Source organism: Perissodus microlepis, chromosome 13, assembly GCF_051167445.1.
Source record: "Perissodus microlepis isolate ML-2025 ecotype Zambia chromosome 13, ASM5116744v1, whole genome shotgun sequence".
NCBI lineage: Eukaryota > Metazoa > Chordata > Actinopteri > Cichliformes > Cichlidae > Perissodus > Perissodus microlepis.
This window is the reverse complement of record NC_140473.1, coordinates 22,106,590-22,133,014: the sequence shown is the minus strand read 5'-3', so window position 1 is coordinate 22,133,014 and position 26,425 is coordinate 22,106,590. Positions and strand designations below refer to the sequence as shown.

At 37.9% G+C, this 26,425-nt stretch overlaps 2 protein-coding genes across 2 annotated transcripts; both read left to right on the top strand.

The window, feature by feature from the left end:
• Positions 1-3,206: 3,206 nt before the first annotated feature.
• Positions 3,207-8,546, top strand: LOC146375138 (transmembrane protein 26-like). Its single transcript, XM_084948943.1, has 6 exons — positions 3,207-3,448; positions 3,888-3,984; positions 4,125-4,214; positions 5,727-5,923; positions 6,046-6,125; positions 7,410-8,546. The coding sequence occupies exons 1-6, from the start codon at positions 3,258-3,260 to the stop codon at positions 7,856-7,858; spliced, it is 1,104 nt and encodes a 367-aa protein (XP_084805069.1). The 5' UTR covers positions 3,207-3,257; the 3' UTR covers positions 7,859-8,546.
• An 8,166-nt stretch (positions 8,547-16,712) lies between these two features.
• Positions 16,713-26,074, top strand: LOC146375137 (transmembrane protein 26-like). Its single transcript, XM_084949505.1, has 6 exons — positions 16,713-17,088; positions 17,813-17,909; positions 18,166-18,249; positions 22,590-22,798; positions 22,949-23,028; positions 24,613-26,074. The coding sequence occupies exons 1-6, from the start codon at positions 16,898-16,900 to the stop codon at positions 24,903-24,905; spliced, it is 954 nt and encodes a 317-aa protein (XP_084805631.1). The 5' UTR covers positions 16,713-16,897; the 3' UTR covers positions 24,906-26,074.
• Positions 26,075-26,425: the final 351 nt, after the last annotated feature.

Sequence of the window (26,425 nt, the reverse complement as noted above, 5' to 3'; positions counted from 1 at the left end):
GGTCTGAGATTAGCACCTTTCTGAAACACCAAACTGAGGTCCTGTTAATGCTGGTATATAGTGACACAGTTACATGGGTGATCAATCCTTTTGACTTTATGTCTTTAACTTTATCTATAAACAGCTGCAGCTTTTACTGACAGCACGTGTGGTACTTTAACCTTTGTACTGTTTTCATCAGTTAATTATGGAGTTACTACAAAGAGTGAAGCTATAGGATGATCTGTCTGCTGTCACTGGCTGGTGCTGAGGTCTGAATCTGAGGGCAGCTCCTGTAATCACAAGGAGAACAGAATCATCACAAACTGAAATATAAAGTTTCTCTCTCAAATCTGAAATAATTTCGAATATAATGTTTACCTTTGAGTTGTTGATGCTTTGTAAATGGAGGTATGCAAAGATGAGATGATGGAGCAGGTTTCAGTCCTGGTTCAGTCTGCTGCTGCATCCTGGTCACCAACCTACCGATTATTATCAGCAGTGTGTGAGCTGCTGCTTGGGTATTGAACAAGAAATATTAAGGCTTCAAATTATTTCTCTAAAAGGATGTAAGCTGTACAGAGTACTGCACATGTGACTTTGTGAACATATCTCATTAGCAATAATTCAGACAGTTTTTTAACATGAATGTTTGCAACAAACTCAGTACAAAAATATATACAGAGTCAGTGCTAAAAAATTCATCAGTGTAAAAATTAAACATATATTTGAACTTAAGCTGCCAAGCGGAAGTAGTTGGTTTCAGTACATAAATATCGGGCTTTGCTATTTAATTCGTAGTTACTGATTAATGAGGGGTTACTGAAGTGCCAGGTTTGTTACTGTCCTTACAGATGTGGTAAGAGACAGACAACATGCTGTTTGTTAATAATCAGCTCTGCACAGGAGCTGAAGCAGAGTCCAGCCTGTTGCTCTTACAGTAATATACTCATAATAAAAGTACAGTAACAGTAGTTAGTTAGTGACTGAGCAGCCCGGTGCTTTTCTCTTGATTTCTGTGTACATAACTGATTTGTATCACTGCCAGTACATAAACACAAATTCAAACCTTATCCTCGGAGCACAGATGTTTTAAACTGATCTACTTCTATATTTCCGATGCATGAATTCCATCTTAAAACCATATTTATTTTGTCTGTATTGGTTCATTTTGTACAGCAAATCTAACCTGGAAACAGTCTACTGTCTGCCCTCTGTGGACATCAGTGCATTACTGCTTTGATGAAATTGAACAAGGTTAGAGGCATAAATTTGTGATGAGTATTGTGGCTTTGCCTGTTATTATTTGGATAAATAATCAGGTGTTCAGAAGGCTGAAACAGTGTGTGTGAAATCCTTCAAAACAGTTTGTTACTTGCACATATGAGACGGAGCCATTTTCATTCTTCGTTAAGATTTTTTTTTTTTTTTTTTTTTTTACTAAAAAAAGATCAGCGTTGTTTCATTATATAATGCGTCTGAGATATATATTTTACAGGGATTACAGGCAGAGAAAGGGGAGTAGGGGTGTGCTGCAGGATGAAGATGAATAACAGTGCACAAAATAGATGTGATATACATGACAGTTCTTCCCTTGTTGCACTGCAAGGGTGATGAGAATCTATGAACAAATAAAAAATAAAATGCCAACTAAATTTTTGTTGCTGTTTTTTAAACATTTGAAGTTTTTAGCTTTAACTTTTTTTAAATTTTGATTTTCAGTACCACTAGTTACATCAGACCTTCCCAAAGTGTGGGGCCCAGAGCCATGGCAGCGGGGGCGCGGTATGAAAAGGAAAAAAACAAAATGCTTGGACACTGCTGGCACGCAGCGCCCACAGAAACGCAAAGCAGGAGATGAAGCATCGCTGAATATGTTTCCAAACCAACTTCATTCTAAGCCAAAGACTAGAAAATCTGGTGAAGCATATCTTCCCTTTGGTTTCACCTGCACAAGTGCCGAGGTAGGTCTCCCCTGCAGAATTGGTTTTCCCTTTGTCGGGAGCAGCACTGGGCTCTCCAAATCACAGACAAACAGTATCCCACATTCTTGATTTTTAGTTCACAAACACTTGTTGTAATGACTAACTACTCCTGACATTTTGGAGATGTTAGCTCTGTATACAGTAAAGTTACAGCGGGATACAAATAACATCAGGCTGATCCTGCCACGACTTGTTCCCCTGGTTCAAATCACAGACAAACAGTATCCTACAGTTGTTTATGTTTTTGAACCCATTTTGCACAGAGAGACATTTTTTGAAAAATGTATTGATAGCAATGTTGAATATTATTACACAGGAAAAAACAACAACTACAGTAAAATAATTACACCCTGACGCCTCCGCCTTTCTAAATAGAGGGACAGTAACTGCGTGTGTATGTAAGCCTGTAAAACCTGCAGATAGTCAGATTAACAGTAACAGTATGTTGTCTCTATCTGCCATTCTGCAATTCATCTCATGTAAACAATAAAGTGGTGCACAGCGTGACGTGAAAATAGGCACATATATATACCTTTGACGTTGCCTGTTGAACTCTGTATTCCTGGTCCACACATAAACGCAAAAAAGGGTTTTAAAAAATCTCAGTTTTCGGTGATTCGAAACGCCGTTTACGTGTGGACGAAACAGCTGCGTTTTCAAAAATACCCGTAGGTGCGGACATAGCGTAAAAGTGTTAGTAGTTTATTTTATTACTACCTGTAATTTATTGCAGATTACTTGTATTTGCTTAATTGTTTACTAAATGTTTGAGGTGTGAAATAAACCGCAATGGAGCAAAAATATGGGTGTGTGTGGTTGGAGGATGTGTTAGTGCGTGTGCGTGCGCGCGTGCGCGCGCGGGGGGTGGGGGCGCGAACATTTTTCATGTAAAACAAAGGGGGGCCCAGCAAAAAAAAAGTTTGGGAACCACCGAGTTACATCATGAGCTTCACATAAAACATTAGGCTACTCAGCAGCATTTACAGTCATTTAAAAAAAATCATCCTATGCTTTACTTCCTTGGAAGCCAGAAACACCAGAATTATGATTCACAAATACACCAGCGGTTTATTAAGAAACTCAAACCACAGTTCCTTTTCTGGTCTTCTACTGTTATTTCCCCTACACGGACCCATGCTTTTTCATGTTGTGCCTGAGGAACAAGGCGGGGCTTTATCCATGGGAACTTTATTTGAAAACGCATTCCCAAAGGTTTTGTTTCACTTACAGTAAAAGCCACAGTGAACACTGGAAATTGAGGTGATCACTTGTGAACTGCGTTAAGCCACCGACATGGCGCTGACTAAATTAATGAGTGCGATCCTCACTAGAGCGCTGTTTATTTTAGTTGCTGTCATCGGAGTGTTGAGGGTGGCATCGGTTAAGAAGGATAACAATTACTTGTTTCTGGCTTTTCTTTTGTTGCCGCTTGTTGTTGAAATGATAGTAACACTGAAGATGCGAAAAGGACAGGATTATAAATGGTAAGATAAAGGAGCATGCATAGTGATGTCCATCATAATATTGTAATTACATTATCCTTAAGTATTCATTAGGCTACTTAATGCCTTAAGCTACTCATATTACTTTCAAACTCATCTCCGCTCTATCGTTTGCACTTTCCCCCTCTAATTGACAGTATAACAGTATAATGCATGATTAAATTATGCATTTTCATCTTTTCCTAGTCTTTATCTCGACCCCGGTGTACCTTATATGCATATTTAAGTAGTTTGTACCTTTGCTGCTACTATATTGATAAGCTGGGAAGCTAATAGTTAAACTGTCCCGAATGGTGGATACCCCTTGACTTTTATTACTTCAAGTTAATCTCTTCAGTCTTCCTGCATGCTTGAAGTAAACATGCTTATCACTTTTCTTTTCTTTTTTAAACATTTTTGAATGCCTTTGGTTGCCTTGTAGGTTTTCCCCTCCTATCTTTCTGTTCCTCATTACTATTATTCCCTCGATCTGGATTCTGGAGATACAACACCAGCAAGACAAAGCCAGCGATCTAGAGGTACCCCATGTATATTTATTGACCGATTCTATCAAATGTCACATCTGCTATTAATGTTAAGGTTTATAAGATTTAATTACAATAAAACAATAAATACCCCGTGAAATTCACTTACAAAAGCTTCTTTAAACTGTTTTCAGTGCAATAAACTAGATTCTATAGAAACTTTGCAAAGACTGCTGAATCGAAGCACCGAGCAGGGAAACACCACAAACGAGAATTTACTTAAGGTAAGAGTGACTGAATTGTTAAGTTATGGCTCTGTGACAGAAATAAAGAGAGAAAAAAGAAAGAAACTGTGAATGAATGAAATGAGAAAGATCACTGTGCCATGTGAAGTGCTGTAAATACAAGAATGAGCTCAAATGGGACAAGCAATGAGCAAATACAGACTTGCCAGGAATTAATTTCGTTATGCATGTCTAATCAGAGAGAACCAGTTTTTCCACTTTTTCTACCAATGTTTTGAGTGAAACTCTCTGTACTCAGCCAGGAAGGGACACATAATAATAATAATAATAATAATAATAATAATAATAATAATAATAATAATAATAGATTGCATTTATATAGCGCTTTTCGGGCCCTCAAAGCGCTGTACAATTCCACTTTTCATTCACTCTCACATTCGCACACTGGTGGAGGCGAGCTACAGTTGTAGCCACAGCTGCCCTGGGGCAGACTGACATAACCTTCTACAGAAATAACATCCGGTGGCATTGTTCCTCTTCTGGTCTTTCGCTAAGAAGGCTGAACTACCACTGTAAAGGTTGTTATTTCTTTATGCTAAGACACTTAACAGCTTGTTGAGTGTTTCATAGTGACTTCTCTTTAAGAAAGCCAGAAAGAGCAGCAGAAAAGGTTTAAGCAACTCAAGTAAAATAAAATGATTAATGATGATTTCATTATTTAGTTCTTGGAAACTGTTTAAGCAGCAGTGTGGACTGAACACATAGTGAAACTATTTGCTATTTATGCTCTGATTTTTTCATTTTTCATTCATGCATTAAGATTGACTGGAAATTAATAAAATAATCCAACTGATCCACTCCACCTGTAGGAACAATGCATTTTTGTCACACTTAAAAAACCCAAAAACTAATTTATTTCAGCTACCTATCCAAAATGCGGCATCCAAATTCCAGTGCCTTTTCACTTAGTACTCTTAATAAGAAAAGTAGTAAACAGTAAAGCATAAAGTGGACAGTCTCTCTTACTTGCATCATTTCAAATATCATCAGATTGATGACAAAGATGCAGCATTAAGAGCTAGATAATTCACAAAGGGCCCACTAATTGGAGAAATAGGAATCATTTTTAGAAAATAAGAGCCTGGGTCTCAATATTGACGAAGAGTTTTAAAAATGTTTAGCACAGGTTCCAAGAAAATAGACTTTTTTACTTATTTAATAAGTTTCTCCACTATTCTGTTATTTATTTTGAAAATAATAATTTAAAAAATTGTACAAAGGAACCCAGGTTCTCTTATTTACAGCAGGGTCTTATGACATATTACCTGTACTGTGACTCAGGTTACTTATACTCAACTCAACTGCTTTTAATTGTATGTGTGGGAAACTATCATAAACTATCATGTGGCTCACTGTTGTTTACTGAAAGGACAGAGATGAGATTAAATCCCAAATGGCTTTTTGAGTGAAGTGATTCAACCTTTTCAGAAAACCAAGTTTTCAACATTAAACATCTTGCCATCTTTTTTCCTTTTCTTAAATACTGAGCAGAGGTTGTCCACTGTCTGCGCGAATGACTGGATCCTGGCTCTTCACCAGATCGTGCTCATCCTCCTCATTGTGGGGAAGTGGCTCCTGCCTTTGGGAGGCGGGGTCACAAAAGATGAGTTGTCTCAGCTTCTTCTAACTTTTGTTGGCACTGCAGCGGACATCCTGGAATTTACTAGTGAGACGCTGTCAGATGTAAAGTAAGGGGCTAATCGTGTTGCTTGTACGTTAAGAATGTGCTTCTCCTATCGAGACATAAGTCTGCATTTAATGTATGCAAATGCATATATAGTTCCTGATATTGGTGTCACTTTTCTTACAGAGAAAAAAATCCTGCCATGGTTTACGTCATCTTAGCTGTATGGACATGGAGCATGTTGCAGTTTCCACTACATCTAGCAGGTCAGCTACCTTAAAATACTTGGTGTTTATTAAGGAGCTACAGCAGTGTAAGGAAGTTCCTTTCCTGTTCCCCGGTCATGAAAAAGACAAACAGTCTTAACAGTGCGTTTAGAAATTGGCTAAAAATCCAAGCCAGTCCAGTAAGTAAACAGTTAAGTACATAAGTGCAGCAAGTAAGTTGAAATTACAGCCCCCGGTGCTTTTAAATGACTAACTCAAACATTTTTACTTCCCGAGACTTAAATGAAAGGAATTAGGTAGCAGGTTATAAGTTTTCAGCTGCTTTGGTGTGGTTCCTCCTAGTGCACAACACAGCTCATGCCCCATGTGGCGAGAGTATGTAGGCAGCTGCCGTAGGATCAAGGATTGATATCACTGACTTGTCCCCATTCGCACATAAACTAAATCCAATACAACATCTCTGGGACTTTATTTTTTTGCCCATCTGATGCTACCAAGTTGCACTTTAGACTGTCTAGGAGCGCAGTAATGCCGTGGTCTCTTTAGGAGCATGTCCCGATGTTGTCAGACATCCACAGAAGCACGTGGGGGGCCATACAAACTACTCCCTCACATTTTTAGTTGCTGCAATATAATTTGATTTCTGGGGTGTCTTTGAATTCAGCCCTCTGTAGGTTTTCATTTCCATCAAACAATGTGGCATCTTTTCATTCCCATCACATTACTCAGTATATATCAGTGTAGATATCAGCATGATTTTTTTCTCATTTTGATCTGATGTGTTTTCAAAGTGTTACAGGAAATTTTCAACCTTAGTTTTTGTGATCTCGAGTCTTTATTTACTATTTTTAATAGGTAAATGGTTATTCTAATGATAAGTTTCTAACTTTAAGGATATCTTATGCTCTGGTTTGTTATTAATCATTATTATTAGCTCCCCAGGTTTCTGCTCATCCTGGTCATAGCTAAAATACTTTTGACCTGGGTGGCTAAAAAACTTTAAGACTATTTCTGAATTAGTGTCACCTTTATCTAAGGTTTCCTCCTGTATCATCCTCACTAAAACTTCTAACCTTTGGTTAATCCATCCACTTGTGTCCTGCATTCAGGTTCTAAATTAAAAGGAGACCTGTTATATTCAGACCATATTTGTATTCTTGGACTCTACTAGAATAGCTTGGTAAATTTCACACTTAAAAAAAAAGCGAGAGAAGCAGTTCTAAAAAACCAAATGTGACATCTGTCAAACTACATGCAGCTACCTGAAGGAAAGCTTCATTTTTACTGTCAATCATTTGTTTTTCCTCTTCTTATTCAACATAGTGGTGAACACCAAATCTGATGAAGAGAATGGCGGAGAAGATCAAGTTGTCCGGGAAACCTTCTTTATTAAACACAGCACTGACATTTGGAGTATCATAGAGACCCTCTTTATCCAGGATGGGCCTTTTCTGTTGGTCAGGCTGACTGTCATTATCCACTTCAGAGTCTTCCACCAGATGCTTGGTTTCTTTGCCATTAAGAACGGCCTAGTGATCACACTGAGCTTGTACAGGTTGGCCATTATATTGCTGGACTACAGACATTCCATGGGCAACAATGCAGAGGCAGTGCCGATGCATGAGTCAGATGACAGACGTTCCAGCCACAGCAGCACTGAGGCAATAGCGATCCATGAGTTAGATGAGCTATGCGACAGACCTTCCAGCCACAACAGTGCAGAAGCAGTGCTGACCGATGAGTTAGCTCTGGTAGATAAAGAGGAATCTTAGAGTGAGATGTATTACGCTAAACATTTAAAACCTTTTAAATTCAAATGGCAAAAACTATCACTGAAGCAGGAAAAGAAGGAAACACTACACAATGCTTTCACGCAGTTACAAAGTCAGAGTTACTAAAGTCAGACTGTCAGATAAGAAGTTAGTCGACTTCTAACGGTGTGATAACTTATGTCTGGCTGACAGGAATTAAGGGCAACAAACGAGGGTGAAAGTGAGATGATGAGATATTTTTGCATGTTGTGTGAGATCGAGAGGAAGATAATAACAGACAGAAATTTTCCTGTTTTAACCCAAACAGGAAATTGAAAGTCATGCAAAATCCCCTCTAGTGGTCGTCGGTAGGTGCTCTTTACAAAATAAGGAATATGCTGTTTACAAATCAAAAAGTATTGTTACCTCAGTAGTTACATTAAATCAATGTGATATCTGTGGCTAAAACAGGTGGATCATTGTCCATTTGTACATTTTTTTTAAAACTAAAGATAAAATTGCACTCAGGTGATGAGCTGTGTATGAGTTGCTTTTAAAGCCTTTAAAACCGTTTTTATGGCTTTAAAATGACAAGTTTTTATACCTGATTTATATGAGGATCTTCATTTAGCTGGTAAAGGAACAAAAATATATGTCATGTTTGTTGTAAATGACTATAACTCATGATATGCTGTCAAAGCTGCTCTGACCTGAATACATTTCAGTAAATGTGGCTCATTTGACTTTTTTGCTATTTCATTTATCACAAAACCAAAAACAGTGGGTTCAAAATGATTATTTTTTTAGTTTTTCTGGGTGATTTGTAGCATTGCCAATATATACAAACACAAATTCAAACTTTATGAGCACAAATGTGCTACATCTACTTCTGTTGAAACAATTCATCTGAAAACTGTATTTATTTTGTCTACATTTCTTCATTTTGTACAGTAAATCTAACCTGCAAACTGTCTACCGTCTCCCCTCTGTGGACATCAGTGTATTACCACTGTGACAGTTTTTTGTTTGAGATGTTGCATCAGAATCAGTCTTATCTGAGTTTAGAACATTTCAGCTCCCTATGAAATCACTGTGGCTGCTGTCAAACTGTCACAAGAGTTGATTTTTGTATTCACCATCTATATGCCAGCCAGTTTTCAGAGATGTCAGGAAATTTAAAATTGACATTTGCACCTGCGTCATGGCCCCACTGTTTGACATGTGTGTTGAATGTCTTCTGACTGTATTGAAAGAGTGTTTGCACCACAACTATAAAACATGTCACGGTCCTGGGTCGGTTTGACCCAGCATTTTGAGTTTCTTATGTTTTGGTTTATTTTTGCATTATGGATTATTTCTTATTCTCTGGTACTTTGATTATGATTATAAATATGTCTTATTCTTGGTGAGGGATTAGTTCTTATGTTCATGGTATTTCTCGTAATTATGAGTTATATGCTGTTTACTTTGTGATACTGGGTTTATTATTGTTTTAGTAGATTTTGTTCAGTGTCAAGTCTGCCTCTCTGTCTAGCCCATGTCTTGGTAAAGTGTGGTTTCCTGTTTTATTGTGAAGGTCTGTGTCTTATGTTAGTGTGTCCAGCTTCGCTCTCCCTGTCTCGTTAGCCCCAATCTCTCCCAGCTGTGTCTCCCTCCTGTCTTCCATTCCCTGATTACCTCCCTGTGTATATTAGCCCTGTGTTTGCCCTTGCTCAGTGTCGCGTCGTACCCTCAGATCCTGCCTGTGTGTTCCAGTTAGTATTTTCATGTTTGGGTCTGGTCTGGTCTGGTCTGGTCTGGTCTGTTCTGTTCTGTTCTGTTCTGTTTGGTGCCAGCAATAAAGCTGAGGTTTTCAGTTACATTTCCGTCTCTGAGTCCTGCACTTGGATCCACATCTCCACCTGCTCGCACACAGAGCCCTGACAAAACAAGAGTAAAACAGTTTCTCGACTAACTCCAGCTCCAGCAAATAGTCTTTTCCTTTTCCTCTCTATGATGATTAAACTGGATAAAACTGAACAATGTTTGGAACCATAAATCTGTCATGACAGTCACAAATTTGGGTTTGTGTGCTATTACAATAAATACTCAGGTGTTCAAAAGGCTCAAGGAATGTGTGAAATCCTTCAAAACAGTTTATCACACCAGATTGAGTCATTTTCACCCTTCCTTAATATTTGGAAATGCTCTAAGGCAAATGAGGAAGAACGGCTGTCCAAAATCTGGTCAAATTGTAAACAAGCATTGTTTCATTATATAAATCATCTCAGATATTTATTTTACAGGGACTGCAGTCTGCCCACTGCAGAGGAAGGGGAGAAGAGGTGTGCTGCAATATGAAGATGCATAAAAGTGCAGCAACATATATGCCAGTTCTTCTTTAGTTACACTGCAAGGAAGAACATTTAATTGTTAGTGTGATGAAAATCTATGACCAAATGAAATCACATATAGTGTATTACCAAAAAAATAAAAATGTAGGACAACACTGATACACACTTCTAGTGTTCACCGTCATTCTTTTAAACAGTGTTATATTAACCTTTATTTTGGTGGCAATTATTTAGACCTGTTCATTGACAAAGACTTCATATTGGCACGTGCTGCATGTATGATCTGTTGTGGAAAACATATGTTAAGAGCTGAGAACTTCAAACAAGGTTATGAGAAATGTGCCAAAGCCAATGAGACTAAAACAACTTTGTGAACTTCAAACACTCCCCAGTTCTCTGAAACTCTGATGGAGAGATGGAGCCTGGCAGTCCCGGTCAAATATTGACATGATTGATTGACAGGATTTTCACAGAAATCAAACCATTGAGTGTTTCCTGACTCACTACTGTAAGAAGAAATGAATTATTTGTATATAGAAACAAACTCCAAAAAGTTGATGTTGTTTATCTGGACATCTGTGTTTTCAGTGGGAGTGACGAAATGTTTATTTAAATTATTATTTAATGATAACGAAATATAATATAATCATTAAATAATAATTCTGAATAATTCCACTTGAAGTTAAAACGCAAACAAAGTGGAAAAACCATCAAGTTTTCTTGGCAGTTAAGGTGAGCTTGGCTTCCCTCTTGTGGCATTTTAGATGTATTACATCATCTTGCTCCTCTTCTGCTTTACAGCATTTTTCTCTTTACTGCCTCTTTAATTGTAACAGAAAAAGTTAACTAAACGAAATCATTTCTGGAGATCAGGGCTCCCGTTAAATTGAACTAGTAAAGATTTGCAAGCTTCTTATTTTGTAAAATTAAATTAAACCTGGTTGGCTGCTGCATTTTACGCCCACTTTCACTCCACTAATCTATTTCATTCACTGCCACTCTCTTTGTTGAAAGGTGAAAAAGACATTTACCAGGCAAATGTCATTCTCTTTGGGTGCTTGTCTCTGCCTACACTGCTTAACACTCGGTGATTGTCGGGCACGTTTCATTACCCTTGATCCAATCCAAAATCTCAAAAGGTAGGCGATTTGTGCATATTATTTTCAAAAAGGCTAGCATATATATATATATATATATATTTACATTTGAAATTCACAGGAAGCTGCTTGAAATAACTGAATTTTTAAATTATGTGACTTGTGAAGTTAAACTTAATGCATTCATAAATTTCTATTTATGCATTTGCAAAATAATTTTACCTGTGTTCAGGTTGCTGTGTATTTGTGTGTGGGTTGGCAAATGCGTTTGTGAGAAGTCAAAACACGCAAATCATTGTGCAGATTTGTAAATCTTAGTTTATGTTCATGGATCATACCATATGCTTTTGTAAACATTTCCAGACTAATTTTACACCACTGAAATATGAGAAAGCACTCGCTTAGGAGGAATGACAACTGGTAGTGCAACAGTGCTTATAGAGCTATCAGTTGACACCTCACAGAACACATAACAGGCTGTTCAAAGATAGCAACACTGGAGTGGACGACAATACTCCGGTGGAATGAGCTTTAGTGTTCACAAGGATTAACTCTTCTTTATTATCTTTAGCCTAAGGAAACGTTGTTCAAAGAAAGGTGGTTTAATGTAGGTAGAGTATAATAATCCCTAGCAGCCTCTCTCCCAGGTTTACTTTACTTCTTTAGACTTTACTGTAGCACATGAGCACACCTGCAGAGAATCACATTATCACCGAGTCCTAGAAGTCACAACCTAAAAATGCATCATGGTCCAGTATAAGATAAATATTTTTAGACAACATTTAGACACTGGTCGATTCACCATCTCTGGGTGTAGGTTTCCTTTTTTTTCATTCATAGATGGGATAAGACTTTCGGCCCAAGTGTAGATTATAAATGACTGAATGAGATTGCCATTAAAAACTACTTCCTACCTCTGATTATTCCCCCTTGTTGAGAGACTGCAGGGCGCTGATATGTTTACCAAACTGAGTCTGTGACCTGCCCACTGTCTAGTTTGCATCAATGAAAAAGGTGAATGAAAAACAGCATTTTGGAGTCTTTCATTTGATCACACCTTTTGGACTCACTTTTTAATATTTAATAATGTCCTCCATTATTAGCCATGATCATTTTGTCTTTGTATAACTTAAAGTTACTAAAGACCCAGCTGATCACCAGAAAAATGTGAGGAAGTTAATGCAAAGAAATATCAGGTTCTTTTCTGGGCTGCCTCCTTGCGAGTGGGCAGATGAAGACAGAGCTTGAAACAAATAAAAGCTGTAGTGCACTGGGTTGTTCCCACCTCACCCATCCCCCTCTGTTAACAGCTCAGGAAAGCATGGGACGAGGCCAAGGGTGTGTTTCTTGAGACAGTTGAACGACATAAGAAGCTGGCAGATTGATGGGGGACACCTGTTTTCATTTAGATCAACATGTTTGGTTGTCATCAATGACATCTCTTTAGAGCCCCTATGTAATTGAAGAAATCATAACTCCATCAGCTGTCTGTCTAAAACTACCTAAATCTATGATAATTCATTCAGCATGTTATGTCTCCCAGCTGAATCCTGTCTCAGTCCTCTGTTCTCTTACCTCCATGTTTTGCTTGGCTTCTAAGTGCTTACCCTTGCTCCTTCCACTGCTTCCAGTAAACCCCTGGTGTGTCATCTTCCTCGTGGCTTTGTTGAAATTCTCCTTTGTAATTTTGAAACTCAAAGTTCGGTTTAGATTTGGAATCATTTTATTTCCTCATCTGTCTGCTCACCCACTAACAGCGCTGTTCCCTGGCTTGTAATTCTCTAATAGTCATCATTCTTTCTAGATTGTAGGATGTCATGACCAGTAATATTTCAAACACTGATCATTTTATTCTACATGACAGACAAGATTGTTCTTTGTGCCAAGATAGCAAACAATGTCAGTCTGCATGAGCCTTGTAGCAGTACTGATTGAAGCAACTGCATAGAGGGAATCACTGTTCTGTGATCAGTGACCAGAGCCCCTCGGCCATTTAATAATAATAATGGATTGCATTTATATAGCGCTTTTTGGGGCCCTCAAAGCACTTTACAATTCCACTATTCATTCACTCTCGTATTCACACACTGGTGGAGGCATTGGCCCCTCTGGCCATCACCAGTAGGCGGCAGGTGAAGTGTCTTGCCCAAGGACACAACGACCGAGACTGTCCGAGCCGGGGCTCGAACCGGCAACCTTCTGGTTACAAGACAAACTGCCAACTCTTTGAACCACGATCGCCCCATTTCTGTCATTATCATTTCAACAAAGCAAACAGCTGAATTTTGAATACCACGCTCACATAAAAATGCAGGGTCACACCAGGCCTAGGGTGCGATGTTGGATGGCCTTTCTGTCTCAGTCCACAGAATACAGTTTGTTTCCATTCACTCGCTCACAGAAAAAAAAAAGCTGCTGTTGTGAAGAGGAAAGCCTGCTGATTCAAATTCATTTAATTTCATTTCAGTGATATGTAATTGCTCAGAGTTGACTTAAGACTTAAGATGCGTGGAAAAAAGGAAGCTGCCTTATAATAAGGGTCATGATTAACAGAGACTAATGGGTTTTTAAGAAATAGAACTCAGTTTATTTTTTCTCTTCCTCTTTCGTCTTCTGTAAAATTCTCACTGTGATTTCACATGATGATGACTGAAGTATGATGACAGACAATTTGGAACAAAGACAGGAAAAGTCTGGCTGTTCTCCAGGGTCACAGACCTTTTTACCGTTTCCTCTGTGCTAAGCTGATAGGCCAGATAAATATGAATAGAAATCAACCTAGCACACAGCCAAACAGGGCAAAGTGACGTGTGTGTGTGTACCATGTTTAGATATCTTTGTGAGGACCAAAAATTGGAATGTTATTATGCTTGTGGGGACCAACATTTCCTCATGGGGACTAAATGTCCATCATTTTTGATGGTTAGGGTTAGGGTAAGTGGGTAGGGAAAGCATTATGTCAATTTGATGTCCTCACTAAGATATAAAAACAAGTGTGTGTGTGTGTGTGTGTGTGTGTGTGTGTGTGTGTGTGTTAGATGACATAATCACTGACTTCTGTTAGATAAGTGTGTGTGTGTGTGTGTGTGTGTGTGTGTGTTAGATGACATAATCACTGACTTCTGTTAGATAAGTGTGTGTGTGTGTGTGTGTGTGTGTGTGTGTGTGTGTGTGTGTGTGTTAAACTGTACAGAAGATTTAGAATTTTCCTTAATAGGTTTTAAATCTTAGCATTCTAGCAACAATATCAAGAGGAATCAAATTTACACCTGAAACAGATACATAAAGAACAGAGCTTAGACACAAGAAGAATGGAAAGTCCTGAAACATGTATCATGGACCCACAAACTCTGAGAAGTCAAATTATGATCACCTGATAAGTCCACTGAAAAATTGTGGCAAGTTCTCCAAGATAAAAAACAAAACAAAAAAACATTGCTGTTTAGATCGATTTTTTTTCTCCTTAATGTATTTTTTTTAATGTATTAAAAATACATTCTTAACATTATTATTGCAAGGATCTCCCACTTTACCTTTATTGCCTCAAAACTTTCCACAAATTAAGAGTCTAATTATATTTGTAGCTCTGAAAAATTATATTGACAGTCATGTGAAAAAGAAAGTTTGCAAAGGACTCTATGCAGTCTTTTGCAACACTGCAAACACCTGTCGGCTTCCACAGGAATTAAAACCCAAGAGTTACATCTTAGACTCTACAGGCCTCAGTGAGCATATTGAATGTTAAAGATCAGGACAGGACAATTAGAAAAAGAGCAAATGTGTATGGCTTGTTGGAAGGATAGCCAGGAGAAAACCTCTTCTCTCTATAAAGGCAGCACAGCTTAAGTCTGCACAATTGCATCTGAACAATGTACTTTGGATACAAAGGACAAAGTCAAGAAATCTGCAAACACCCAAACACAGAATATCCAATACTTCATGGAAAATGTAAACCATGGTGATGAAGGGGTGATGATCCAAGCTTGCAGGCTTGCTTTTGCAGCCGCAGTATCCGGGCAGTCGACAATGAACTTCTCTGTATTTCAAACTATTATTGAGTCAAATGTGAGACCATCTGTTCGACAGCTTAAGCTTGGACGTCCCACACACAACAGGAAGTCTACAGAAGAATGGCTCAAAAAGAAAAGAATTAAGGTGTTCTGATGACCCAGGCCAGACCTCAGCTTAAATGAAATGCTGTGGAAGGACCTTAAGAGAGCTATGCATAAATGAATAACCACAGACTTGTAAAAAAGAGTGGGTCAAAACTCCTCCACAATGATGTGAGAGACTGATAAAGTTGTAAAGAAGATTATTTCCAGTTATTGCTACAATAACATGGTTCTACAAGCTACCAAATCAGAGGGTGTACTTTGCTTCTCATGGGACTCCTGTGATCTTTTTTACATAACTGTATGTGAACATGAAAATACTTCAGTCCACCTTTACCTGCATTTTACACCTCAAGTTGAGTACTAGAAATGCAAGTTTTATAAAATTACAAACTAAGATTCATCCAAATATAATCCTATTAATATGCAGTTACTGAAGTTACATTTACTCAAGTGCTCTACCTAAATACAAGCATAGGGTATTTGCCACTTAACAATCACCTCTTTATAAAAAAAAAATAGAATATTTACAGTTAGGAAGAGATCCAACTGGAGAACGTTCATACAAATTAGGTCAAATTTAGTAACATTTAGATGTGGGGCCAATGGTATCCCAGTAATTACAGGCAGATTTCATGGTGCTGAATATTGCAGTATGTGCACTCTGTAGCTCGGGACAACTTGGAGATAAATAAATAAATAAATAAATAAATAAATAAATTTTTATTTATATAGCACCTTTCAAGACAGAATCACAAAGTGCTGCACATAAGATTACAAGTCATAAAAAGATTTAAATGATGAATGAACGAATACAAAAATATCTTCCTGTATATTTAAGATTGAGAGCTAATGTTTATACAATGCAGAAGTTGTGTAATTGTAAAGATATTATTACTGTATGTAGAGCAAACTTGCACAATTCTGTAAATAAACTGTATCTGCATTTGGACATGGGTAATTTGTTCCTGTATATATACAGTGGACCTTTCATACATTAACTGAAGGGTATAAAACAGTTAATAAATATAAAATAGTTGATAAAATAGTTTTCAACCAGTAAAGGTCATATTTGCCTGTTTGTTGTTCTGCTTCAGCTTTGGGACTTAATTTATAGTTTCCAGGAATTAAAACAGCTCAGGATGTCCTTGTCGTGGTATTCCTGTTAAAGAAAGGCATGCTGTGATGCTGCCTCCCCCATACCCTTAAAGAATTTATAATCAGTCCAAGATGTCATGAATTAATCACGAAAAAACAGAAAGACCTTCTTGCGTCAGCTTGCATTGTATTTAACTGGAGCCACATTTATTCCCTTCTATTGGTGTATCTGATCCCGTCTAAGGGTCGGGAAAAAATGGACCTTGACTCTATAAGGCGGAGCTTAAACTTTTGTGAATTTGGCAAAAAACGATTTTTCCCCCACTTCACTGCTGGAGTCACAGTTTCGTTTGTATCCGTGCAGTTAGGAATAACGGGACCGCTGCGGCGTCCAGTGCCAAATTGCAGGCAACCGGCGACATGGGTCTGATTAAATTTATAAGTGCGATCATTACTAGAGCGCTTTTTATCTTGATTGCTCTCATCGGTGTGTGGAGAGTGACTCGGGTGAAGGAACATGACTTTTACTGGTTGCTAACTTTCCTCTTTTTGCCGCTTGTCCTGGAGATGATAATAACCCTGAGAAGGAGGAAAGGAAAGGATTACAAATGGTGAGATGTGGATCATGAATGCAAAAGTGTGGAAATGTGCTGTAAGGCTGTAATTATATTATCCTTAATTATGCATTATGTTACTTAACGCCTGGAGTTTGCACAGCTACTTTGCATGTACAGATGTACAGTATATGACTAAAACTAAGCGCTTGCCATTTCCCCCAAAACTTTATCCCTTCCCCCATCTCCCCCGAGCATCCTATATCCTGCCTATCCCTCTGCTGCTATTCTGAAACTGTCCTAAGACATTAAGTTGGGGTGGTACCCCTTAACTCATATCGCAGATCGCAGTCTCCCCTGTCTTCCTGCATGCTTGAAATACATTGCATTGTTCTATTTTTCTGGCGTGATATTGCTTTTCATCCAACAACTTATTGAAGTGCTGTATTGTGTAAGACTGTGCATTTAATGAAGCATCCACCAATCACTGAGGAGGTTAATGGATGCCTCAGAACATCTGTTTTTTTTTTACAAATCATGTTGCGTGGTAGTATTTTGAGGAAGTAAACTAGAAGCAAAGTGATAATAAAATACTCAGTATTGTGGCAGTAACTAATAATTATTTCAAACTGCCAAATTTCCAAAAGAACACAATGAAAAGCATCTGTTGTAATCTTATTTATCTTTAAGGGGTATCAGTTCTGTATATGGTATTTTTTTTCTTTTTTACTAATTATGAATAAATAAATAAAAAGTCTGAATGATTCTGGTCATCTTGCAGGTTTTCCCCACCCATCTTTCTGTTTCTCATTAGTATCATTCCCTCCATGTGGCTCCTGGAGCTCCACCACCAGCAGAATAAGAACAGCGAACCTCAGGTACTCCATGCCAGAAAGATAAATTATATAACTTCCTTAAAATAATCTCCTGTTTCTCAGACATGTTTAACAACAGATGTTGGTGGGTGGGAAGTTTGCAGGCTTCCAGCTCTGTAAAGCTACCGTTCATTATACATTCATTTACGGATTCCATCAGATATCCCATTTGCTTTTAGGTTTATACAGGCATACCTACAAGAGAATAATAAGTAGCCTGTGAAATTAAGTCTGTAAAATCTTCTTTCATCTGTTTCAGTGTCAAAAGCTTGATTCTTTGGATCTGTACAACCTCATTCAAAACAAGACCTCCAGAAACCTCACGATCACGGATTCCCTGAAGGTAAGAGTGATGGAAAGAAGAAGAAAAAAAGAAGAAAATTGATTTTATACCATTTGGCACTCATAGTCAAATATATCATGTTGAATAGTGTTGTGAAACTAACAGAGAGTTTCCGAATGAACTGACTAAAAGCAGACAAAATTCTCAGGAAAGTTGCTGAGACAAGTCTCTTGGTGCTTACTTCCACTGGTTCTATCTGTTTTGTATTGTTCCCTTTTATAGTGCTCACAGCTGTATGCCTGCCATGTCAGCACTTTAAAGCTGCCACATGATCATTCATGAGAAAGTCACTGCTCCCAGCCAGGAAACAGTCAAATGCCCACCATAAAAAACCACAGCTTGGGCTTCAGGTTTTTGCTCGTGAGGCTGAAGTTTTACCTCATACAGAGCTTCCTTCTTGATGATAAGCTAACTGCCTGCTGGCTGTTTGTCTTTGATAAAGCCAAAAAGAAAAACACAAAAATGTTTAGCAAACCATATAATATAAAAAAATCTGTCAAGTCTCTTTTAAAATTCGAGATTCAGGGTGATTTAATGAAATAGTTCTTGGAAACTCTTTACACAGAAGTGTGGATTTAATGTAATACTGAAACTTTAAGTTCACAATGTATATCCCAGAATAACCTCGTCATCAGACACACTGTCTGCAATGCATAAACTTTAACTTTTCCCCCAGTAATTATTGTTTAAATAATTATTATTATATGCGTATGTGCATATAAATTATTATTAATTATTTATATGCACACACAGGGTTAGGAAAATATATATAAATATATATGTAAAGCATATTCTCTTTCTATTAACTTCTATTAAATTGTATTAACTGTATATTGAAATACCAGCGTCCATGTCTTTTCTCAATTTAGTTGTGGACAGTGCTGCCAGGCTCTTCAAGGGCAAAGAATACGAGACGTGGTTATCAGGAACTGAAATCTGACTGTGTAATACAGGATCCCTGAAGAGACTTAACTGGAAAGCTTCGTACAGACTGATTCCGATATGTTTAGAAAGATTTCAACATCAGTAGACTGGCAGTCTAGTTTTGGCATTAGAGACTAAACAATATAGAAAGTAACCACTAATAGGAAAAACAGAAGTTCTGAAGGGTTGCAGTCAGTGATGATCATTTTATTTGTTGTTTCGACAGTTTCAACTGTTTTTTCTTAGTGTTAAATTTTCCGATATTATGACATTTTGGTTCAAAGGAACTCAGGTTTTCACATTCATAGCAGAATTTCAGTCACATAGTTTGCTTTGATTATGCTTCTGTAGCACTGCATTTAATTTTATCTGAGGATGGAGAGTATTTGATAACTAGAGAAGTTATGAATAGCTGACAGACGTGATCAAAGAAAAAGAACAATCTTCAATTGTGTTTTATTATAAGAACGCTTTGAGTAATTCAACAAGAAAGAAATAGATGAGATTTGAGATGAATATCACCAGCATACAGTACAAATCCTTCAAGTTAACAATAAGTTGAAGGATAAAGGATCCAACAATCAACCTCTCAGGAACCTCACTGTTCACAGGTCACAGTCAAATAAGTATAAGCAATAAGAGCATTTATAAGTCTTTCTTTCAAAAGTCTTTTTATTAGACAAAGGTTCCAATACAATGTATACAATAACACAAAATGCTTCAGAATATTCCAAAATTTCAATCCCTTAACCCTTAAAACAACAAATAATTGGCAGCCTGCTGCCCAACTAAACCAAAAAACAAACAAAAAAACAAACAAACAAAAAAAAAAACCCAGAAAAAAACAAACAAAAGCAAAAAACAACAAACAGACTCATAAAAGAAAAGAAAAAAAACAAGAGGGGGGGGGTCCAGAAAGGGGGACCACAGTTTATAAAATTTATTTTTAGACCCCTCAAACTGTATATCTAATTTTTTTCTAAATCCATACAAGACATTATATCTTTTAGCCATTGTGTGTGTGAGGGGGGAGAAGAGTCTTTCCACTTCAGCAGTATAGCTCGCCTGGCCAACAATAATGAAAAGTTTAATGTTCTGAGTCTGGAGTTGGACAGATTCAGATTCTGGACCGCACCAAACATAGCACAGAGTGGCTCTGGTTCAATTTGATGCTGCAGGACTTCAGACATGATATGGAAAACAGATTTCCAAAAGGTGGACAAAGAAGGGCAGGACCAGTACATATGAAACAATGTACCAGGAGCACCCCCACACCTTATACAGGCTGGGTCCACCCCTGGACCAATGCCCCCAATGAACTATCTTAAATTGGATAAGTGTATGTCGAGCACACATTGATATATTATGAACCTGGCCAAGGATAGAGTCCCACAGTTCATCCGTAATATGAAGAGCATTTATAAGTCAATACCAAACACTCAGTCTATCAGTTGGCTGGGTCCATCACTATCAAAATGACTGTCAAGAGTAGCATTTCAGTCATTTCTAAATGGGTGTGCTTTGCGTCAGATGATGTAAGAATAAACCTTTGATAATGGAAGCAATATTTAATTCAGGAGGTCATTAAAATAAGAGGATTGAAACTTCCTGTGCAGTCAAACTGTTTTGAAAGCTTTTCACGTTGATGGTTTTCTTACAAATGGAAATAAGTAATGAGGAGAGTGTGTTGAGAAGATGGGAGAAGTACTCTGAGGAACTCACAGATTATTTAAAAGAGAATGAGGGGAGGACAAATGGAGAACAGGCAGAGGGGAACCGTGAAGACGATGAAGCGGGGCTGCTGGCTGAGATTACATACCTGTGGAGGTATGAAGATGTCCAGGAGAGACAGCAATGGGTTTTTTGATCAGATTATTTAAAACAATTTTGGAGCGTGAGAGGATGCCTGAGTTTAAATACCTGTGGTTACCCATCCAAAGCAACAGACAGTGCACAAGAGTGGTGAAGAAGAGAGTGAAGGCAGTGTCAGAGTGATTTGTGACAGAAGAACAGCAGCAGGAGTGAAAAGCAAGGTTTGCAAGATGGTGGTGAGACATGCTATGATGTCTGGTTTGGAGAGAAAGACAAGAGGCGGGACGTTGAATATTTGCAGATTTTCATTGGGTACATTGGGTTTGAAGACAAAGTTGAGAAGCTGAGGCGGTTTGTTCATGTGCAGAGGATGCTAAGGCAGGAGGAAAGCGGAAGATCATAGAGAAGATTCATGTGTGTTGTGAAGGAGGACATGGAGAGGGTTGGTGTGACAGGGTGAGATGGAGTAAACATCATACAGATGAAATGAAGACTTAGTGGAAAAAATAACTCTGTTTTACGTAGTTAGCATGCAAACACTACATTTCAGGACACCTGTCAAACAGTGAGGCCACAATGTAGCTGCAAAGACTATTTTAAATTGTATGACTTTTAAAACTTGCAAAAGTAGCCTGCATCTACATAACTATCAGAATAATCTCCAGTGGTCACATTGCTTTTACAGCCACAGCAATTAAGAACACTGAATAAAACTGCAGTTGTAAAAAATTACAAATGAAACAGACTAAATTTTCTACACTGATTGGAAACACATGAGCCCCAATACTACAGTGACCAATAACAGTAAGAGGAGTGATTTAAACCAAACTATATAAACAATTACTAGACCACAACCACCACACCCATTTCTCCCAGGAGATGAAAGAAAAAACACGTTTTTTAAAAATGGCTGCAGTTAGTTGTAGCGTTTCACTTATAAAAACAATGTACAATGTTGTGTGGGATGATAAAATCACTGAAGGATAATTCTGGCAATGTTCTTCATTTTTCTTACTGTCAACAAATCCCATTGAAATATGATAACATACAATGATATCATGTGAATGCCAAGTTTGGCTGTGTTGACAAAGTATAATGTAGCGTATTCCCCTGACACTAAACTACCACTGTCATCCAAATCTAATGTTAACACGTAAAAGATAATTTAGTCACGTCTTTGCACTAAGTGATGTATTAAATTCTGTTTTAGTGTGGTTTGCAACTGTGTCGGTTACTCTTACAGTCACCGAGCACTTTATTAGGAACACCAATTTAATTGAACCCAGATCATAAGTTGTACTTTTTTCAGTTTTTACTGACAGTTGCAGAAAAGACAGTTCTGATGCTAGTTATTATCAAGGTAAGAGTGGGTGTTGGGTGAAACCTGATACTTGGTCAGTCCATCAGAATTGTCTTTTGACCAATTTTCTTTGGTCATAAAGGATAGGATTCTCACCCTACCTCTATCCTCCTCTGTCATGAACTCTCTCTTCGAAGGTTCATGTTGGCATCTGTTCTAATAGGGCTAATTTCTGCATTCTTACGGGTATACAAGTGAGTTTAAACCAACTTTAAATATCTGTTAATGTCTTTTCTTTTTCCAGGATATTGGCAATTTTTTCTCTGCTGTTTGTGCAAATGACTGGATCCTGGCTCTCCATCAGATCCTGCTCATCCTGCTCATTGTGGGGAAGTGGCTCCTGCCCTTGGGAGGCGGGGTCACAAGAGATGAGTTGTCTCAACTTCTTCTAATCTTTGTTGGCACAGCAGCAGACATCCTGGAATTTACTAGTGAGACACTATCAGATATCAAGTGGGTGACTAATCATGTTCCATCTCCATGTGCATTTATTTTAATTTCACACAGAGCCATGTACATGTGTTATATATAAAAGCAATAACTGAAATAAGCAGTGAAACTCTTTCTTCACCGTGTTGTTTTGTTTTGTTTTGTTTTTTACAGAGATAACAATGATATACTGGTCTATGTCATCTTAGGTGTATGGACCTGGAGTATGTTGCAATTTCCACTCCATCTAGCAGGTCAGTGCGTGTTAGTGTGTCAAAATGTAACTTTAGTGCTTATTAAGGGCCTACACCATAAAGACACTAATTCCCTAGTAATTCAGCATGTTTAGAATTTTGCCAAACATCCTATCAACTGCTGGGAGTAAACAGTGATGTAGATAAGTTCTCCCTAGTGCCATCAAATTATTAACCGCCAAACTTTTTTCACTTCCCGAGTATCAAAACCAAAGGGCATTGCCACCGACATGGAAATGCTGCTTCCTTCAGACCTATACTTAAAAAAAACCTGCTACATGAAGTAGTCAGAACTGGGAATTTGTGCAAATAATTAGAGATAAATTGACAAAGCTTCAAGTTCTCATTTTTCCTGAGAAGAGGAAGCTCTTATCAGGCCACTGTGTTCTTGAAATTGCCAAACCCTAATAATGATCTCAATTCTCCATAACCCCATCTCATAATTTATAAGTAACCCTAATGATGCAGTTATATGCATCTTTACCATCGCAGTGCATTTAGAGCACTTAGTACTCTGTGTTTGCACCTAGAGAGCCATGTTCACTTTGTCTGGATCTCTTTTAAACACACAAAGAATTGATAGACAAATGCAACATATTCATATGATGCAGAGTTGACTTTGGAAACAGCCACTGAGAAAAAAAAGACCAATTTAGAAGCTATTCTGGAGTTTCTGACACATCTTACAATCTTTAAGATTGGGTATATGGTCAAGCATTATAATACATTTTTGAAAGGTTATGGTTCTTGAAAAATGTTTGATGATTAAAGGCATGAACCTCATCAACCGCTCTTCAAAGAAATTAGACAACAACCACTGAATATATTAAAGATTAAAGGGTTTAAAAGCTTGACTTTCCAATTACACTAGCATGGTTTCCCCATCCCCCTATAACACAGGAAAACCACCAAAGACTGTTTATAGTTTGACTTGACTTATTCAAATATTTGGCTAGCTCTACATATTTGATCTGATAGATTTTTATACCAGCTACCCCTCCTGACAGAACTCCTAGGGAATTTGTGTGTCCTACTTTCCTCAAATCAGGAACCTTTGGCTTTCTATGTGACTATGTAAACCGTTACACTCCAACAAACACATTAACTGGGTAACATAGAAGTCCTGTGCATATGTGAAGCAGAGTTTTCACTTCTATGATAGGTTAGACTTTTTTGAGGTTTAAACAGCTAAACAATAAACCGATAGCCTTTGTTTTTGTTTTTAGCCATTTAAAGGCTAGAAATAATGCTTTAACTGTAGGTCTTAGTGATGCCTCCCCCCTCTTATCTACTGATCTAATTAAAGAAGTAAGCTGTTCTAACAGTTTCTCCCGCCCCTTTATCCAACTTTCTTCTAATTGGCTAACTTTCTTATGGGTGGGAAGATGTAAGTCCAAGGGAAAAGCATAATAGGTATCCTTTATGTGTGACTATTCCAGCATTTCTTTAGAGAAGAAAGATTTACCTCTTGAAAAACAATAGCAGGGAAAGCTGCTCTAAATAGCAAGTGTGACATCAAGCTACCTGAATGAAACCTTCATTTCACTCCCAATCTGTTGCTTTTTGTCTCCTTATCTGACATAGTGGTAAACTCCACACCTGGCAGAGAGGCTGATCAGGGTGCACAGGATTCCCTCTTGACTAAACACAGCACTGACATATGGAACATCATTCAGGCGCTGTTTATCCAGGACGGCCCTTTTCTGTGTGTCAGGCTCACTGTGATGGCCTGCTTCAAAGTCTTCCACCAGATGCTTGTCTTTTTTGCCATCAAGAACTTCCTAGTGGTTGCACTGAACTTGTACAGGTTTGTTGTTATATGTCAGGACTTCAGAACCTCCAGTGACAATAATGCCGGGGGCACCGCCATCCCATGACTTTGATGCATAAACAACAAGTGTAAATGGGAGTCTGGGAGGATTTTACACCAAACTTTTTAAAGATTTTTCAGTTAAAAAGAAAACTACACCTGGAGCAGGAAAATAAAAAGAATTGAATGCTCTCTGCTTTCTTCACACACTTCTACTGTGTGAAATACAGAATTCAGAAAACTCGGATATGCTGAACATCTAAGTTCAGAGTCCACATGTGACTTAACTGCTTAGCATCCAGTTCAGCCTATGAAAATCTCTGTCAACTCATTCATGTAGTACTTATATCCGGTTATGAATACATGATTTAAATGTTAGTTTCAACTATGCACGGTATAAACTGGTTTGTTTGTTTGTTTGTTTGTTTGAATGAATGACTTACATGACCAACAGCATACCAGGGACACAGCAAAACAAGGAAACAGAGCAGAACAGGAAAAAGGTGTGGCGGTCACAATAGTAAATATCTCCATATAAGAAAATAGTGCAAATCTACAACACTAAGCCTGTCAACACTCCACAATGCCTTAAAGTAGCTCTAGTGCCTCTGCTCGTCAGTGCAGCATAAAATAACTGAAGTCCCAGACTTTCAGGTAAGACTTTTGTGCTTAATGGCTGAGAGGACATGAGGTCACCAAGAACAGGAAGAGAAAAAAAGATGAGAGCAATGGCTCAGAGGCTAGGAGGTGTTGACAGGACGTTCCGGCTGACTAAAACAAACCCTGATCCAGCAGCTGGCTGTTAAAGAAAAGAACTTTAGCAGTGTGGATAATTATTCCACACCTTGATTGATGGTTAATTGTACCTCTTGGATGGTGATGCTTAAAAAGTAATTCATGCCCCCCCTTTTTTTAACAAGTATGAGAAATGTAAAATAATCCCTGAAGTGGGTGAATTATCTTATCGTTTGTGCAATATTGTTAAAGAGACCAAACACACCGTTAAACTTTACTCAGGTAATGAGCTCTTTTTGCGTTGTATTTAAGACCTTTAAACTTCACCTCAGGCTTTAAGATGCCAGCAATTTTTGTTTTCAAATTATTTGTATTGGTTTGGTGATGCTATTTTGACTGCATTATTTTCCCAGATTACTGCAAGAAATCGCATCTTATCCTGTCAAGGTCTTATTTTTTCTGTAATTCTGTTTTTTTTAATAAACATCATTAAATGATGTAGCTCTGCCTCCCGTTACTTTACTGAACAAGCATTTGTTTCAGAATTAAACTGATCATTTACAGCAGAATTCATGGACTGACTTGTTTCACTTCACAGATATAAATTCAAACCTCTGAGCATGCATTTCATCTTAATTCTGATACAAAGTATAAATTATAAGGTTCAGCCGTCACTTGACTTCTGCACAGCCTCACCTTAAAGTAAAAGCTGAATCACTTTAAGAAAAAAAAATCTTAAAAGTATATTTATTTTGTGTAAAGCTGATCATTTTTTACAGTAACTCAATTCTGCAACCTGTCTGCTGTCTCCCCTTTGTGGACAATTAGTGTATTAACACTTTGATGCCATCT